The sequence below is a fragment of the Salmo salar genome, chromosome 12 (assembly GCF_965601325.2).
Source record: "Salmo salar chromosome 12, fSalSal1, whole genome shotgun sequence".
NCBI lineage: Eukaryota > Metazoa > Chordata > Actinopteri > Salmoniformes > Salmonidae > Salmo > Salmo salar.
Window position 1 is genome coordinate 79262745 of NC_138302.1, and position 19797 is coordinate 79282541.

At 41.9% G+C, this 19797-nt stretch overlaps 1 protein-coding gene across 3 annotated transcripts in view; it reads right to left on the reverse strand.

Annotated features, from left to right (window-relative positions):
- Positions 1 to 19797, reverse strand: part of cadpsa (Ca2+-dependent activator protein for secretion a) — a 153164-nt gene that overhangs the window by 101047 nt on the left and 32320 nt on the right. For all 3 annotated transcript variants that reach the window (XM_014133443.3, XM_014133441.3, XM_082959316.1), the window contains exons 3-6: positions 19106 to 19438; positions 9281 to 9361; positions 8623 to 8856; positions 6295 to 6416 (exon numbers count right to left, since the gene is read on the reverse strand). In XM_014133443.3, coding sequence (XP_013988918.2) covers positions 6295 to 6416; positions 8623 to 8856; positions 9281 to 9361; positions 19106 to 19438 — 770 coding nt within the window. The remainder of the gene's footprint in view (positions 1 to 6294; positions 6417 to 8622; positions 8857 to 9280; positions 9362 to 19105; positions 19439 to 19797) is intronic.

Here is a 19797-nt window from a genome sequence, read left to right on the forward strand (position 1 = left end):
GAAACATAGGACCAACACTTTTTATGTTGCGTTTATATTTTTGTTCAGTATAGTTGGGTTGTTCTCTGTAATCTAGTTGGGTTCACTGATGCCAATTTGGCAATTTTGTTGCTAGATTTAGCAACTTTTCAGACTACCCTTGCAACTTTTTTTTCAAACAGCACCTAGCAATAGATTTAGCTACTTTAAAAAATGTTTTTGGAACTTTTAGCAACTTTTGAAAAGTGACTCAAACGCTAAAATGCTCGCATTTTCCCTCTAAATGACACAAAAACGGTTTTTTTTCTGTCACACACACACTCAGTCACAACACACGTGCCTGGCTGCAAAAGTGCATTGTGAGTGACGTCACCAGCAGGCGCTCAGCTCGTGTACAGCCAGCAGCAATTTCAGCAAATTGCAAATCATTGTTGGCTGACTGCAGCAGCAGTAGCACGGGTTCAACGAGCTAAACCCAATGAATGCTTGATCTTGAACAGAACTTACAACATCAATCAACAAGTTTCAATCAAAATTGTACAGCCAAAAGTACAGAAAAGAGTGGGAGTCTGTACCTGAACAAATGTCAAATCATATTTTTTTCAGAGATGGCCAGTCAATTTGAGTAATGTTATTGTGTATTCTACGTAATGACGCAGTTTTACGTTATCCCGCAATGACATCACCACGTCATTTAGCAACTTACCCTGAAAATTTGTTGGCAACACTGGTTGGGTTGTTCACAGCTCCACGCACACATCGTGAGTTGTAGCTAATGAAGAATCATGCTCCTGGCTCATCCTATGGGCAGACTCTGAATTCTCACTATTCTCTTAGGGTGTCTTCACACTTGTTCACTTCCAGTCCATTTTTTTTAACTCAGTGCGGTTCGCTTACATTTTTTTGTGCAGTGTGAACTCCAAAGTAACTCAGACACCACAAAAGAGCCCCAGACGCGAATCGAACTGAGACCATCTCGAGAGGTGTTCTGAGTTCGGTTCGCTTGAATTTCGCGGACCGGTTACCTTTTTTAGGACAATGTTAACGCAAAGCTCCCCAGGTTCGCAAGTCATTATTCCCTCCCCACACACTATACTACTGCAACACTGTTTCCCCTGCCATAAACCTTCACATTGGTGCCACAAAAGAGAGAAGACGCAGGTTCGCAGAAAAAAATGTGTGCTGTTTTTGGATATTGATTAGCGATTGTCACGGACGCACAGAAATTCCAAAATGTGTGGTGTTTTTAGTTCAGATTATTTGTTTGCAATATGTGATCTATAGGCTAAGAGAGCTTCCTACGCCGTTTATTGATTGTATGGTTTCAGTAGTGTGAGAAGACAATACATTTGGTGAGAATCACAACATAGGTTACAAAATCTATTCTAGCTCAAAGGGACAGTACCTTGAGTGTACAATTTTCAATGACAGCATTATTTATTCTGTAGTTATTCTATTGCTAGTGGAACCGATGTGAAATGGCTAACTAGTTAGCGGTGGTTCGCGCTAATAATATTTCAATCGGTGACGTCACTCGCTCTGAGACTTGAAGTAGTTGTTCCCCTTGCTCTGCAAGGGCCACGGCTTTTGTGGCGCGATGGGTAACGATGCTTCGAAGGTGAATGTTACCTGTGTGCAGAGGGTATCCGATTCAAGCCCAGGTTGGGGCGAGGAGAGGGACGGAAGCTGAACTGTTACAGTATTCATTCTGTTTCCAATAAAATGTACATGTTAATAGTATCTTCTGAATACAATTATTATGTCTCATATTTTAACTAAATGCAATGTATTAGCTTCTAGCTGTCTAATAACGTATTCTGATTGAATTGCTTGTCCTGCACTTTGTAAAAACCCAGAGTGCATGTTGGAAAGAGATCTTGATTCCTTTCTAAACATAGCAATGTGAATGCAAAGAGGACTTGGTCCACAAAATAGTTGACGTGAACTGGCAAAAGAGTTGAGACCTCATTCAAAAGCAAGAGCATTGTAAATACAAAGACAACAGTTCTTATGCTTCTTCTTTTCTACCCCAGAGTTCACTATAAAGAGGACTATATGTGAAAACACCCTTAGTTAAATTCTAGAAGCATGTGAGTCAGAGTGGGCAGAGAGTTACATACATTAAGCATGGAATAGAGAGAGGCCTTGAATGCTTGTGGCCACTCATGTGTAGAGTTAATATAGCCAGGAGTGACTTCACACTCACTAAAGTTCTCTCTGAGTGCGGTGGGGGAGCACTGATACGGCAGAATGAAGACTAGTCTGGCCATCTCTCTCTTTCACCCTCTCCATTTCCCTGGGGTTTGTGTTCTGTTTGCCTTGTCAGAGCAGAGTGCACTGGCGATGTAGAGTTGACTCTGCGATATTGACACAAATTTTGAGGGAAAAGAGAATCTATTATAATAGATTACAGAGCAGCATAATATTGCATGGATTAATGCAAACATAAATGTAATATTCTCCAGATGGTTTAAATTGTGTAGTATTTATGAATGCCTGACTGTAAATATGAATGTCTGACCATATCTGACTGTAAATGTGTTATCAGCAAACTACTGTTGCTGCCCATCCCTGATTATTCTGTTTTCACATACTGTTCCACCTGTAGATGGCAGTGTAACAGCTTGCATCACTAAAGTCTGGATTAGATTCATGAGGTTAGAAAATGTCATTACAGAATGTATGAGTTGCTTTCAGAGAAAATTACAGAGATAAATTGATTTGTCAGGATCACAGCATGCATTCCTCATTATAACGTGCCTGAGATGAGCAGAGGTCTGAGAATGGGTCTATTTCTCCGGAGCGGCTAAGATGTGCGCAGGTCTAGTATGGCAGGTATTTCTCATCATGCAGAATGCTGGAGATGTGAATATGTCTAGGGATTGAGTGTATTTCTCAGCCTGGCCGATGGCTCAGATGTGAGGCCCGGTGTTGTTTTGAGCCCGAGTGGCCACAGAAATGTGACAAATTGACTTGTTGGAAAGGTGGCAGCCTATGACAGTGCCATGTTGAAAGTTACTGAGCTCTTCAGTAAGGCCATTCTACTACCAATGTTTGTCTATGGAAATTGCATGGCTGTGTGTTTAATTTTACACACCTGTCAGCAACGGGCTTGGCTGAAATAGCCAAATCCACTAATTTGAATGGGTGTCCACATACTATAGGCCATGTACTGTATTTCCTATTCCAAGTTCAACAGGACTTGCCATCTGTGCATCATGGAAGAGAAGGAATGGTTCCCTTTAGATGTGCACATCAGGGTTTGACCGAGATACTGTATCTAGCAATAATAGCCCCATACTCTGTTGAACTAAAGTTTCCACTGATCCACTCATAGCACAGCTCCCACCTGAGCCTTCCACCGTGAGGAAGCAGGGTCTAAAATAGCCTCTTCCCCCTCTCACTTATCTGATGCACACATAGACACACAGTTTGACGTCACAGACAGGCACAGCTGCCTCCCTGGCCAAAGTCTAGACTCTAGACAATATCTACTCTCGATCTCTGTGCACTCAGGGCATAGAGACTGATATAACTCTGACAATGTCAGACAACAAAGACCCATTGCACCAAATATTTCACACTAGGGTGTGTTACAGTAACTGCGTGAAGCTAAAACTATAATCAACCAGTAACATCTGTCATCTCAGAAACAAAAGGCTCTCGCCAAAATTAACATTTCTGAATGAGTATTGATGGTACTACTAAAAAAACAAAGGGTACAGGGTTACTGTTACAAACTGTTTTAGCTACTATAGTTCTAGCAGCAAGTATAGAACATACCATCCTGCTTTTCAAATCAGAGAAGGGGGAGACAGGGGTGATGAGCCTTGAGGAAAAGCATTCCCTTTCCTTACAATGAGGAGTTAAGGAAGAGGTATGGATTATGAATTACTCTTCTCTGTCAGTCTCCTCCCCCCCGAGAAAAAAGTAAAATGAACACAGATAATGTACAAATAAAATAACATGTTATTTGTCACATGCTTAGTAAACAACAGGTGTAGACAAACAGTGACATGTTTACTTACGGGTCCTTTTACAACAATGCAAAGTTAAAAATGAAATAGTGACAAGGAATAAATACACAATGAATAATGAACAACAATAACATGCAAAAATAACATGGCAAAATACAGGGAGTACAAGTAACAGTACTAATTCTAAATAACTTTTAGAATTAGAAGCTAGTTAGTAGCACCGAAAAATGGGGTTAGTTATCAGTATCTTTTCTAATTAGTACTAACTAGCTAACTAGCGCAACTAACTAGCTGATAGGCTACTAGCAAGCGTTACTTACTAGCTAGTGCTACAAGCTAGCCGTTACCTACCTGGTGCTACTAGCTAGCCGCTAGCTAGCAGGTGACAGCTAAAGCAACAGTGTTTGTTTGGTTGTAGTGATTTTTGCCATAAACATTCTATCAAAAAAATTAATAAAACTAAATTCATCCTGAACACATCGATAGCTAGCCAACTCTCCCAACTTTGACCATTACGATAGTTACACACTAACATAACACCCATTACCAGAACTAGTGTGCCGACTGGTTTGTGCTTAACACACTGGAACACGTCAAGAGTTCAGACCGCGCACACACATACCAAATGAGACGCAAAAATACAATTTGAGATAAAAGCGCTTTGCGTTTCGCAGACCAGGCGGCAACTGGATGCTTCTCGAATTGATATAGATGAGGAAAAAATACTGTATAAAATAAATAATACAAATACTGAGCTATATTGCATGCTCATAAAATGTAGGAAGTATATTATTTTATATGAATATAATTGCTCAGAGAAAGAGATTTAAAAAGTTTTTAAAAAGTAATCAAAAATCATTTAAAAAAGATAGGGGTCAAAATGATAGGGTAACGACACAGAGCCTTTTAATAAACTGTTTTATGAGATTGGAGAACATATTGGGAGGGATCTTAGACCATTCCTCCATACAGAATATTTCCAAATCCTTGATATCCTCCGTCTGTGTTTATAGATTGCCCTCTTCAATTCAAACCACTGGTTTTCAATAGGGTTCACGTCCGGAGACTGAGATGGCCATTGCAAAATGTTGATTTTGTAGTCAAATAACAATTTCTTTGTGGATTTTGATGTGTGCTTTGAGTTATTGTCTTCCTGGAAGATCCATTTGTGGCCAAGTTTCAGCCTCCGAGCAGAGGTAACCAGGTTTTGGGCTACAATGTTCTGGTACTTCTCATTTTTTAGCATACAATATAGATCAGTATTTATATCATTTATTTTGCTCATCTTTATCATGGGTGCCAATTATTTTGGACCTAAATGTACATGTGTGAGTGTCCTTTAATTAAAGCAAAGCAAATGTCTCAACACAACCAGTGGAGGAAGGTGCATGTTGAGTAATCAGTCTGGCTCAGCGTCTACAACACCTGATCATACTAACACAGGCAATATCATTACCACACCATGGTGTGCAGCTATGGACAGAACATGAACCCACCCTATGGACCACCTAACGAGGACTCAGGACTTACTGATCATATTAACACAATCTGGATCAGGTGCTACTCAGAGTGGGACTGAGTAAAGAGCAGCAGTCAGGGGCTTGGGTTTTTTATGTCATAGGAAGTACACATGATGTGGCCATGTATATGTACACAGGAAGTAGTGTGAGAGTGAGTTAGGAGCAGATTCAATCGCATCACCAGGTCACGTTTTATGTCACTGAGGCCTTGCACATGACTGACTGTGATGAATCTAAGTAAACAACCTGTGACTGGAAATTAAATGCAGTTATGTACTTCCTAACATGCTTAGCAAACATGAGTTTGTTTACATATATATCAAATATAACATACTGAACATATTACCCAGTAACTAGGTATTTACTCTTAAAGTGTCAAACAGCAGCTGTTACATCCATTCTTGGACTTATAAATTAATGATATGTACCTGTTGATTCTTGAAGAATATAACTTATAAATGCCTCATGACCTTAGATCAACTGTCGTACCCCATCAGATCCCAAAATACAAGCTGGTTTTAAGCCAATGTTTGTAAACAAAGTAAATGTAAACAAACCCTATATAGCCTCAAAACATGGTTAAAACTTTAATTGTGATATCATGGATGGACAGTCCTTGCATTCATAGCTATGTCTATGAATTTGAAAGTGTTTACATTTCTCCAGTACCATCCCTCAGCTTTTTACCAAACCAGGCACGGGGAGATTTCTTTGTTATTGTATCTACTGCTGATTGCCACTTTAAATAAGGCTGTTATGATCTAATTTCTGTGCACAGCATACCTGCGTGTGTATGTGTGTGCGTGTGTCACACTCACGTTGGTTTGGAGGCCTCGGCCTGGTCAGTCTGGAGCTTATGCCCCCCCTCCACCTCCATGGTGCAGTAGACGACTCGATTGGGCGCCAGAGACTTTAACCCCTGAACCTCCACAATCACCACCTGACAGAGAGAATACTGCCAGTCAAATGCCAAAACATGTTATTTATTTCCAACATGCATCTGCTGCTAGAAACTAGTTTCAGACACAAAAAATGCATTTTTATCAGTTAGAGCTAGAGCACTGTTACAGACACTGATACTACTATAAAGAGACATCTGACTTGTTATTTTTTTACAAACATGGGCCCCCCGGATAAGCTCAGCCTCTCTGAACTACAGCCATGTCCCCTGAGAGCAGCAGAATAGGGAGTTTAAAACATTAAGACTGTATTGAATGGCTGCAATAAAGATGTCTGAGGTATACGAGAGTGGAGGGACCATTAATCATCAGAGCCTATCTACAGTGCCTGTATTCATCCCCCTTGGCGTTTTTCCTATTTTGTTGCATTACAACCTGAAATTTAAATTGATTTTTATTTAGATTTCATGTAATGAACATACACAAAATAGTCGAAATTGGTGAAGTGAAATGAAAAAAATTACTTGTTTCAAAAAATATTGGTAAAAAACAAAAAGGAAAAGTGGTGCGTGCATATGTATTCACCCCTTTGCTATGAAGCCCCTAAATCAGATCTGTTGCAACCAATTACCTCCAGAAGTCACATAATTAGTTAAATCAAGTCTACCTGTGTGCAATCTAAATGTCACATGATCTCAGTATATATACACACCTGTTCTGAATGGCCCCAGAGTCTGCAACACCACAAAGGAAGGGGCACCACCAAGCAAGCATCACCATGAAGACCAAGGAGCTCTCCAAACAGGTCAGGGACAAAGTCGTGGAGAAGTACAGATCAGGGTTATAACAACAACTTCCGAAACTTTGAACACCCCACGGAGCACTATTAAATCCATTATTAAAATGTTTTAAATAATATGGCACCACAAACCTGCCAAGAGAGGGCCGCCCACCAAAACTCATGGACCAGGCAAGGAGAGCATTAATCAGAGAGGCAACAAAGAGACCAAAGATAACCCTGATGGAGCTGCAAAGCTCCACAGCGGAGATTGGAGTATCTGTCCATAGGACCACTTTAAGCCGTACACTCCACAGAGCTGGGCTTTACGGAAGAGTGGCAAGAAAAAAGCCATTGCTTAAAGAAAAAAATAAGCAAACACGTTTGGTGTTTGCCAAAAGGCATGTGGGAGACTCCCCAAACATATGGAAGAAGGTACTCTGGTCAGATGAGACTAAAATTTAGCTTTCCGGCCATCAAGGAAAATGCTATATCTGGCGCAAACCCAACACCTCTCATCACCCCGAGAAAACCATTCCCAACAGTGAAGCATGGTGATGGCAGTATCATGCTGTGGGGATGTTTTTCATCGTCAGGGACTGGGAAACTGGTCAGAATTGAAGGACTGATGGATGGCGCTAAATACAGGGACATTCTTGAGGGAAACCTGTTTAAGTCTTCCAGAGATTTGAGACTGGGACGGAGGTTCACCTTCCAGCAGGACAATGACCCTAAGCATACTGCTAAAGCAACACTTGAGTGGTTTAAGGGGTACCATTTCAATGTCTTGGAATGGCCTAGTCAACGCCCAGACCTCAATCCAATTGAGAATCTGTGGTATGACTTAAAGATTGCAGTATACCAGCGGAACCCCATCCAACTTGAAGGAGCTGGAGCAGTTTTGCCTTGAAGAATGGGCAAAAATCCCAAGGGCTAGATGTGTCAAGCTTATAGAGACATACCCCAGGAGACTTGCAGCTATAATTGCTGCAAAAGGAGGCTCTACAAAGTATTGACTTTGGGGGAGTGAATAGTTATGCACACTCAAGTTCAGTTTTGTCTTTTTTCTTGTTTCACAATAAAACATGTTTTGCATCTTCAAAGTGGTAGGCATGTTGTGTAAATCAAATGATACATTTTAATTCCAGGTTGTAAGGCAACAAAATAGGAAAAATGCCAAATACTTTCGCAAGCCACTGTATCTCCCTCTTTCCCTGGCTCTCTCTCTCTCTCTCTCTCTCGCTTTCTCTGTGTAATCCACCTCTGTCATTCAGTCTACATCTCTCTCTTACTTTCCCTCTCAGTGTCTGTGTCCGTCTCTAAAGTAAGAAGATCCTTGAAAGTTCTTTTCTATGTATCCTGACAGATGAAATAGTCAGGATTACTTCAATAGCACACTTCTGCATATGACCACTGGAGGCAGTGTCTCTGGCAGGCTGTGTTTGAGTTGCAGTGTTAACCAACCATACCTCCAGAGTGAAGGAAAGCACCACATCAGACTTGGACAGTGTGTTCTCGTCCTCCTGGCCCATGTCTATGATGGAGCTGTTGTGTCCTCGTTTGAGCTTCTGCAGTTTGAACTCTCCTCCCTTGGACACCGGCATGCTCTCCAGGTTAGCCATAAGCAGGTTCACTGAGGATCTCAGCTCCTCTATGAACATGGCCTCCATCTCTTTGGAAACAAACTTGGGAAACCTGCCGCCCTGTTATGGCACAGAAACATACACACACAGGCATGCACGTACACACATGCCACACACATACACACAGGCACGCAAGCACACAAGTCACACACACACAGGCACGCCAGCACACATAAGTCACACACACACACGTCCATAGTGTAGTCTACAACCATAAAGGGTATTTTTAAAAGAGGATCTTTATTTATGGGTACTCCTGCCCTGAGTCTACCTCTGCTCTTACATTATTGAGGCAGTTTTCTGATGTGCCTTATGCTCGAGGGCCTAGGGTTCAGAACACACAGATACTGTAGTATCACTACTACTTAGTATATAGACCTTAGAGCTACCATCTACTGTATCAGCAACAGCTCTGGTGAGGTGATTTAAGAGTGGTGGGTTGGTGTCTAATTCTCTACTTTACTTTGAGATGGTTGTGTCTTACCCTGGCGATCTGATCAGCCATCTGCAGTCGTCCGTCCAGCTCTCTCCTGATCTGAGCAGCCTGCTCATCTGGGTTATCAAGCTGGAAACAAAAACAAAGACAAGAGACGTTATCATGACATAAGCCTGACATTCAACATTTATTATCACCTGGTGGCATAACGCAGGGCCTTACACACAACCTCCATTACAAACCTTGATATTGACATAGTTCTTATATATATATCCTAATAATCATCCTTGGAAATTGTTTGTAGTAATGTATGAATGTATCAAGATGTAATAACTTGGAGCGTACATGTACAGATATAGGATCTTAATTTGATCACCCTGTTGTTGCAGGGAATGTCCTGCACAGCAGGAAATGCAAACTTGTGTTGTATTTCAGGTTTAAGAAAGGCTTCTACAGTTTGTAATTTCCACTTAAAAATGTATCAAACCCTACAAAAATTGTCATTAATTATAATCCACACAATAATTAACATTTCTTGTTGCTGCAGGATTATTTTCCTTCTGTGAGAAACGGGTCAAATTAAGATCCTACACCTGTACACCCCACCAATACGATGAGCTGTAGGCTAACCAATTTCATTTCCATTTGAATCCCATGACGTCCACTCCCCTGGAAATGATTATCGATATACAACCACTGTCAAATGATTGTGTTTGTCGTGAATTAGACCTTGGAAGTAAATTCTCTGTTTAAGGATGCTTGTTTACAGCCCTGGTTCAGATCTATTACTTTGTCACTTGACTATACACTTGACTATATAAAGACAATCAGAGTTGTCTTCATCAGATGTATGTGCAGTATAGACTCTTTCTCCAGATTGCAGAGCAGAGGTGGGTCTTCTGAGAAAAGGGGTAGTCATTAGTGGTCAGGGAGCCTGCAGTACGATAACAGACACAAACACATCTGTCACAGCCACTCCTTCAGCCCCTGAGGATGGAGGAGCAAATGACTACAGATATGGTTTCTAGCAGTGCGTTTACTGGCAGGAATACACATACTGAAGTACACTGACATATACCACACACATATCTACATACACAGACCACACGAGCATGACCATATACACACAGCCACAGATATGCAACAAGATCTCTAGAGTCTATGCTAATCGAATCCCCCAGTCTGTTCGGAGGCATCGTTAGGGCTCTTAAAGCAGGATGGGTAGGGCACACACACACAATGAACAGCACTACATCAGAGTCACTGTCTATATGTCTCCTGACCAGACCAGCCTAGTCCTGCGGCCATGAAATAATACAGTAAGAATAAAAAACAGGCATGTAACTCTGGCAGAGAGTTTTACGCCCTGTGCCAAACAAGTCCAGTAGAGTCTCTCTACCCATGCTACATATACCCTCTGCCAGGGTACTGAGGCATTCTTCACAACAACAATGAGAGAGGGATGGGAAACAAGGGAGAGGGTAGATGAAAAGTGAACTAGAAATGCTGGCAGAACACACAGAGTCGCCTAATGAGAGTCTTTGCTGCATTACACCAGAGCAGTAAAGAGAGAGAGATATCCCTGTCATAATATAATCAGATCTGATGTAAGCAAGGCCAACCATAATTAGATTCATTAAATCTGCCTAATCTCCACCGGCCAAAGCTACGCACCTGATTGCCACACCATATGCATCTGACTGTGTCTGTTTATCAATGTGTGTCTGAGAGAATTGTGTTATTATGATTGTGTCCATGTGTGTGTGTCTAGATTAAACAGATCCTGGAACCATGCAGCCTTTCCATGACTACTGTCAGCATTCACTCCAAGGCCCATCCATGTCAACAATCTCCCTGTCTAGAATACAACTCTTCAACATTACTTCTCCTTTCCTCCCTCTGTAGGCCTCCAGGGGACAGGGAACCCAGAGGGGAAGGGCGGGGGTGTTGTTTGATATTAATGAATTATAAGATGATGGTCTCGCTCTTCATTCACCCCAACCTCTCCCTCACTTCATCCATCCCTCTATTCATTTCTGTCTCGGATTCTCTGAAAATGTCCTGTTCTCTCTCTCTCTCTCTCTCTCTCTGCCCACGCTACATACACCCTCTCCACCCTCCACCAGGGCACTGAGGCATTCTTCACAACAACAATAAGAGAGAGGGATGGGAATCAAGGGAGAGGGTGGATGAAAATAGGAGTAGAAATGCTGTCAGAACACACAGAGTCTTTGCTGAAATGGTTTGTCAAGATCGGTGTGGAAGAACTTGACTGGCCTGCACAGAGCCCTGACCTCAACCCCATCAAACACCTTTGGGATGAATTGGAAGGCCGACTGCGAGCCAGACCTAATCACCCAACATCAGTGCCTGACCTTACTAATGCTCGTGGCTGAATGGAAGCAAGTCCCTGCAGCAATGTTCCAACATCTAGTGGATTGCCTTCCCAGAAGAGTGGAGGCTGTTATAGCAGCAAAAGGGGGACCAACTCGATATTAATACCCATGAATTTTGAATGAAATATTCGATGAGCAGGTGTCCCCATACTTTTGGTCATGTAATGTATGAATGTTATCTGAGAATTGATCACTTCCCCCAACAATATATACAGTTTGCAGGAAAGGCATTTCCCCATACTTGTGCTTTAAAACTTGAAACTTAAACAGAGTCTGCTGTTGGGATTGCAGTTCTGTGGTGTGGACAGCTGATGGATCTTTCTTTCTTTCTTCTCTCTCCCCATCTCGCATCTTTACCTCTCTCCCCCCTCTTCCTCTTCCTGTGGTCACTCCCTCCCTGTCTGCAGACTACAGTGGTAGGTGTTTTGTACAGTAACACAGTAGCTTGTGTCTGAGAGTGTGCGTTACCAGGTCGCACCGTGATGGGGTGGGGAATTGTGTGAAAGGACGGACTCATTCACACCTGTGATCCGAGGGCTTATAGTGTAATTCTCGCTCTCCACACCCACACACTTTGTATTGGCAGCCCTACCCCAGTGTGTATGGGATATATGTGGGGCCACTGTGTACTCTTTACATTAATCCCATCGCAGCCCTACCTAACACAGAGCTCAGCCCCTGATGCAAAGAGCCGATTCTATTTAGAAGTCCCTTCTACCTAAAACGTACGTTTCCTCAGACAAAGGAGCAAGTCATCTCTTTTGACTCACACTGCCTGTCTCTTAATGGTACTGTATATCATGTTCCCTGCCCGCTTAATTGAGTAGATCCCACATCCCACTGGGTTAGGCTCTGAAGTCTGTCAGTCAGTCAGTCTATATGTCTGTGATCTGTAGTATCCATCTTAGCATCATGTTGTTGTAACTGTAGTAGCTGTATTATTGTACTGAGTGGCAATCGATAGTGTATTCTGTCCACTGGTAGAGTAGCATGCTGGACTATCTATCTTTTTCACTCACTCACTAGAGCGGGGAGCCTCTGTGTCTGAAGGCCTGCTCACTCTATCATTAGGCACTCCAGGCAGCAGATAACTCATCCTTAAGTGAAAACATCCATGGGTGTGAACAGCTATAGTGTAACCCACAGGCAGAGGGCGGCAGAGCGGGGATAATTGTGGATAAGGGTTATGTAGACTTTCCCTCTTACACTTGTCCATATTCAGGTTGCTTGAGGTTTAGATCCCAGTTCAGGACCCTTGGCTTGATTGAGTTTAGAGTCAAGTATGGTACTGTCTGTTACCATTGTCATGGCTACAGTCTTCCTGATCTGCCTGTTCTCTTCTGTTTTCCACTTTTCAAAGAAAAACACAGACACGCAGCTCTGCCAGCGTAAATATTTCAGAGTGCATGAGTGTCTGTTCAATCGTTAATTCTATGTGCAGAGAACTTGGGGCACACTGATGCTGTGATACTACCCTGTTTTCCTGGGTGAGGATACAGAGAATTCAGATTCTTGTAAATCAACTCTGTATGGAGGAGTTGGAATTTCATAACATACAGGTGTTCAGATATTGTTTCAAGTTTTATTAGTCATATGTACGGCATACACATGGTATACATCGTCCAACGAAATGCTTACCTGCAGGTTTATTCTCATCAATTCAACAACAATAAGAAATAATACAAGATAAGAATACAAACAAAGTAAATGGCTTAGTAGAATATATATATATATATCACACACAATACTGTTCAAAAGTATGGGGTCACTTAGAAATGTCCTTGTTATAAAGACAATTTAAAAGAATTGTCCAATAAAATAACATCAAATTGATCAGATATACAGTGTAGACATTTTCTTTTTATTGGCCAGTCTGAGATATGGCTTTTTCTTTGCATCTCTGCCTAGAAGGCCAGCATCCCGGAGTCGCCTCTTCACTGTTGTAACGCCCTGGCCATAGAGAGGGGTTTTTTGTTCTTTATTTTGGTTAGGCCAGGGTGTTACATTGGGTGGGCCTTCTATGTTCCTTTTTCTATGTTTTGGTATTTCTTTGTTTTGGGCCATGTGTGTGGCTCCCAATCAGGCACAGCTGAAGCTCGTTGCTGCTGATTGGGAGTCACACATAAGGAGCATGTTTTTCCTTTGGGTTTTGTGGGTAATTGTTTCTGTTTAGAGTATTTTCCTAACAGGACTGTTTGCTGTCGTTTTTGTTCATTTTGTATTGTTCTCTTGTTTTTTTGTATTAAAATTCTAATGATGAACACATCCTCTGCTGCACCTTGGTTCCCTCTTACAGACAGCCGTTACAACTGTTGACATTGAGACTGGTGAACCCACAAATGCTGATGCTCCAGATACTCAACTAGTCTAAAGAAGGACAGTTGTATTGCTTCTTTAATCAGAACAACAGTTTTCAGCTGTGCTAACATAATTGCAAAAGGGTTTTCTAATGATCAATTAGCCTTTTAAAATGATAAACTTGGATTAGCTAACACAACGTGCCATTGGAACACAGGAGTGATGGTTGCTGTTAATGGGCCTCTGTACACCTATGTAGATATTCCATTTGAAAAAATCAGCTGTTTCCAGCTACAATAGTCATTTACAACATTAACAATGTATACACTGTATTTCTGATCAATTTTATGTTATTTTAATGGACAAAAAAAATTGCTTTTCTTTAAAAAACATGGACATTTCTAAGTGACCCCAAACTTTTGAACGGTAGTGTATATATTTGCATAAGTATAATACAGGAATGCACAATTTATAGTCTAATATTTACATGTGTTTTGGGGAATGGGTGATTGGGGGGCAAGTGTTTTAGATTGTGCAGTATGTAGCTATCATTATAAGAGTCTGGTAGCAGCAGTTGTGATGTGTGGGGGGGAACCAATCCCGTCTGTCTGGTTTAATATAGGCAGGGTGACAACAGCTGACAGGGGAGGGAGGGAAAGAGAGGGAGCCATGTTTACTGTCGCCATGGGAGCCATGAATGAGCAGACAAAGGGCATGGTGTGTGAGACTAACAGCAGAAAGGTTTCACAAACAAAAGACACACACACACACACACACACACACACACACACACACACACACACACACACACACACACACACACACACACACAGCATAGCAAAATACAGTACCACACAGTCTAGACCAATACAAAAGTCCAGCATTGAGATCTACTTCAAAGCTTTCAGACAGATCTCTGTTTGTAGTACGATAACAGCAAGGTCTTTGATGAAAATGGAGGATACATTACTTCCCCATCTCTCCCATTCTGTAATTCACAGCAAATGTATGCATAGAATGGAGGGCTTTCAAATTGTTGTGTTCATAGCCTTGTTTATGATTCTAAAATATAGAATATACATATTAACTGAGGTGTACAGTAAGTGACTTGAGTTACTTTACATCTAACAGAAACATCTAAAGACTCACTCTGATGACGGCTGTTGTTTTTCTGTTCCACCTCAAGTGGAAAATAACTGATAAAAGTGACTTCTGCCAGAAATTGTGTGTCCTGGGGTAGGCAAAATGTTTTTGTCAAACAAACACCTGTTTGCGTTGATGTTTTTATATTGTTTTATAGTTAACCGATTCCACAGGCTTTATGGACAGTGTTTATATGGGGCCTACGTATCCTTGAAGTTAGAGAGGCAGACCAGTGGCCAGAAGGTTACCAGAGAAATGAAAGAATGAGATGAACTGGCAACCGGAAGGTGTGTGTCTGTGTTGTGTGAGCAGAGCTGAAGGCAAATTATCTGCCTCACCAGAGCTGGATTAATAAAGATACTATTTATTTATCATGCTGATCTAACATTGGATTTGTGTTTCCATAGGAGTCCCTGGGCAGCCAGCAGTGTAGTCACCTCAGCCATGTTGTGCTGTTGCCTGTCCATTCTGACCAATTACAGGTTTTCATTAAAACAGCGCCAGGCGGTCGGCACGACCACATCCATAACACCAAACCCCATCTGATAAAAAGGAACAACACCCACACTGTTCCACCCACACACCGGCCACACAGGACTGAAATTCAATTCATGAATTTATTCAATTTATTCCTTAACTGAAGTCATCATTACAGGCCAAAACACATTCTTCAGAAGACAAAGAGTCTCTGCCTCCTATCATAGGTTACACACAGCGGTGAGACGACCTCTCATTTTAATTTAGTCAGTCACTGAGATTGTTTCTACACAGAAAGGTTTACATAGTCATGAATTCCACTACGGGTCTTCAGTTTCCTGAGGGACACACACACACACACACACACACACACACACACACACACACACACACACACACACACACACACACACACACACACACACACACACACACACACACACACACACACACACACACACACACACACACACACACACACACACACACACACACAATGCTAAGGTGCATGATGACAGGTACCTGAGTAAGGACACAGATGACAGCTGTTCTGTCCCTCATTTCGGAAGCCCGCAATTTGGGCAGCAAGCGTGGCAATAGGCCTAGCTGATAATTGAGTTGCGGCTGTCAATTAAAATAATCAAAAATATGTGTGAAGATAATGTCATCAGTAGTAAATGTACCGTTAATCCCTGTCATTTGGTTACATACATTTCTGTTAATGCATGTATTAATTAAAGTAATTTACCATTCTCATTCTCAGAGTGGAAATGTTGTTTGCAGAGTTCACAACCTGCTACACTTGTGAGAAACAAGTTTTGGTTTATTTCATAACCATCATTTACGAGATTTGTCAAATTTGTTATTGTCTTTTGTTTGGAGTGCTCCATGTGAGTAATGACCATGTGTCTGTTTTCTCTTTCCTGATAATGTTGAGGGAGCAACAATCTCCCTTCGATAAGCACCAATCCTCGGTGTGAAAAAGCAATGGAAGTTATAGGTCTACTGCTTCATTTGCCTATAGGCTATGCGCTCATTTCTTTAGCCGTCAATGGATGACGGTGAATCAATCTGCCCATATGGCAGAGGCTGGTGATCTCGCATTAGTTGACTTTTACTTTAGATTTTTGTCATTTTAATTCAGATTTTTACGATTAACCACGTGACAATGATTTTGAGAAACAAAAACGTTATTATTTTAATGAAACTGTTAATGCGCCTATGAAAATCAGAACTGGCACGCAGAATGGTAGAAATGTTAGGATAAATTGCTTCCCCAAACTTGAAACTATGACGTCTTTATAAAATAATTGCCTCCACGTTTCCAGGGTCAGACTTTACCTTGCTTCAAAAGCTACTTTGAGGCATGCCTTGTGAAGAAACATTTTATGTAGGTGCTTTTCCGTTAACCAATTCAACTTGGTTCATGCAAGTGATTGATTGATCGTTCCTGGGAGGAATCTTCACTATCAGTATAAGCAATTTTGCAATATGCCCAGAACGTTGCTTTGAGAACCGAAAGGGGTATCTCAGTTTCAAGGTATCAGCTTGGAGAGAATAAGCCTTGTTAGGTATTGGTCGATCACATGCATGAACCAAACGCGATTAATGAATAATGTAAATCATGCAAATATAACCTGTCTGTGTAAGCAGTATATAAGAGAAATAACGGGACTGCCCCGGCAGAGCTCCGGACCGACGTGTACTATGGTTCATTAAGTTTGTTGGAACCTCTCCAGCTTGCTGATAATAAAGAATGATTAATTTAATATTGACATCAGGTGTCCCTGGTGGTAATTTCCATGACAGCCTCATAATATGAAATAAAACATTCAGATTTCAAACAATTAAGTATGATTTCAAAATGCATACTGCCTCTAGCTCACATTGTAAAGTGGTGGGTGACGTGCTGATATCCTGGTGCCTACACTTGAATGGTGAATGGGAGGTGCGCTTCAATGACTAGTTGAGAAATAAAAATAGTTGTTTTTAATCGTGCACCAAAACTGTTAACACGTGATTGCATTTAGAATAGTTGTGCAATGAATGGGCTTATAAAAGCACACGTTTTACTCCAGCAGCAACCAGCTGAGGAGCTGCAGGAGAAATCTGTGCGCGTGTGATAGTTGTGTTGGATAAAAAACATACATGATGACTAATGAAAATACACACAGGCCAATTTAATTCCACTAAATTATGCAAATTACTTATAGACTCATAGGCATGACGGTCAAATGTATTTGCATCAACTGGCATTCAATGAATAAAAAGCATTATTGTTTTTACAGGTCATTTTGGCAGGCAATAGTTTTATTTATCAACCTTTTGGGGTTTTTATCGGCCAAAAGCCGGCTATTGACGTCTAACGGAAACCCTGGTGTGTGTATGTGTGTGCGCGTGTGTGCCAGAGATTGAATGTGTAGTGGGTGTTGATATTGACAGTAAATGTGTCTTTAAACTATGGCAGAAGAAAACGAAATCATATTTCTTGAAAAGAGGGCAAAGAAAAGAGTAGGGGGTAATAGGTAGGCAATTCCATTCGCAACAAAATTGCACAATGTCAGAGCTAATTCCATGGAACACACAGCAGGTCTGTGCAGATTTATCGTTAGCACATCCTTCTATGTCTCCACCGAAGGATGAGTCAATAGCAGTGCTAATGTTCATGGGCTGGCTCTGCGTTTCCACTGGAACCTGAGCGTGGACGGGGCACATTACTGAATGAAGCAGTGGCAGAAAAGTTATTTCAGTCCTGGCCTGGACTACAATGATACACAGGTCTTAATAATATAATGGCTAGGCCTACACACATACTGTATGGCCAGCATCATGTGTGTGTGTGTGTGGCACCTGAATGGTTAATCCTGGACAGACAAAAGGCTTGATGATGACTTGAGACATGCTAAAGGGCTCACTACACCTTCTTCCATTGAACCCAGTATGACTGGTATGTGGACCCCCTCTTTAAAAGCCACCATCACCCTATTATTCTGGCGGCCTTCTCAGCCACCCTCTCCATTCAACAATTATCAATAGCTATCCATTCCATTCGCTATGATTACAATATGATTGCAGTTAGCAGGTGTATTGAGTCACTTCCAGCCATCCCCCACTTTCCTTGTGACACAGTACCTTGGTACTCACACTCATCTATTGTTCTACTTCCATAGCGCCCTGCACACCACCCACTCTCTCTCTCCATCTCACAATGGTCATATTTTCTTTTCAGTATTCATTCCTCTTTCCTGCTTGGATCGAAGGTTAAAGGTCCAAAGAGTATTCAATTCCACACTGAAAGCTGTGCTTTCCTGTGACAGGTGACAATTCATCTAATAACCCTGAAAGGCTTTCACGGCACACATTTACCATTTCAACCCATTGGAACTTAACGAGAAGCAAGCCTGAAGTTAAAGCATTAAAGGGTTGAAAGAGTGACACTGCAGCTCAAGTCAACTATCAGACCGGGAGAAAGGAGTGAAACTGACAAATCACCACCAGGGAAAGTGTTAGTGTTTTAAAAATGTCTAGTAAAGGACATGACATGAAGCTCTTATCTCACCTGGCAGGCGTTGTAGAGGAGCTGGTGCTCAAACTTCTTGATGCCCAGGATGGACTGGAACATCTCATAGAGCTGGTCCTTACTGAGGATGAGCTCTGAGGCTGCGCTGGCAGTCATCCGTTGCTGGTGCTTCCTGGGGTCCTCCTCTCCACGGTAGATGGTGTCAAACTTGGCCATCCAGGAGCTGAGCACCGTCTCTTTACTCAGACCGTCGATCTCGGGCAGGCTGCGGACACGCTTCTCAATGTGCTTCTTGAAGACCTCCCGCGAGTCACTGGCCGAGCAGCCTCCGCTCTGGACCATCCGGCACACACGGTCACTTTTCAAAAATATCTGTTGTCACGGTCGAGAGCAGAAAGAGGGCGTTAATAAGCATGTGGATTAAGCATTACAGGGCAGGAGGAACATACAGGAGGAAGAGCATACAGCGTGGTTGAGAGGTTAGGATAAATTTCATTTTAACTCAATTCCTGAATGGGAAATGATCCATTATTTTCTATGAGACGTTCTCCCATGCAGCTGTGTTCAGTAGCCCTGGTAGCAGGCTGACACGTCTTTGTTTCTGGAAGGACATGAAATGAAGACGCAGCTGCAAAAGAGGGTTTCTGAAGTACTGCTTCTCTCTTTGAGGCTTTGCTGGAGCTCGGTCTTTGGGTCTTTATGACGAAGGTGCAGAGGGAAATAAATTATTG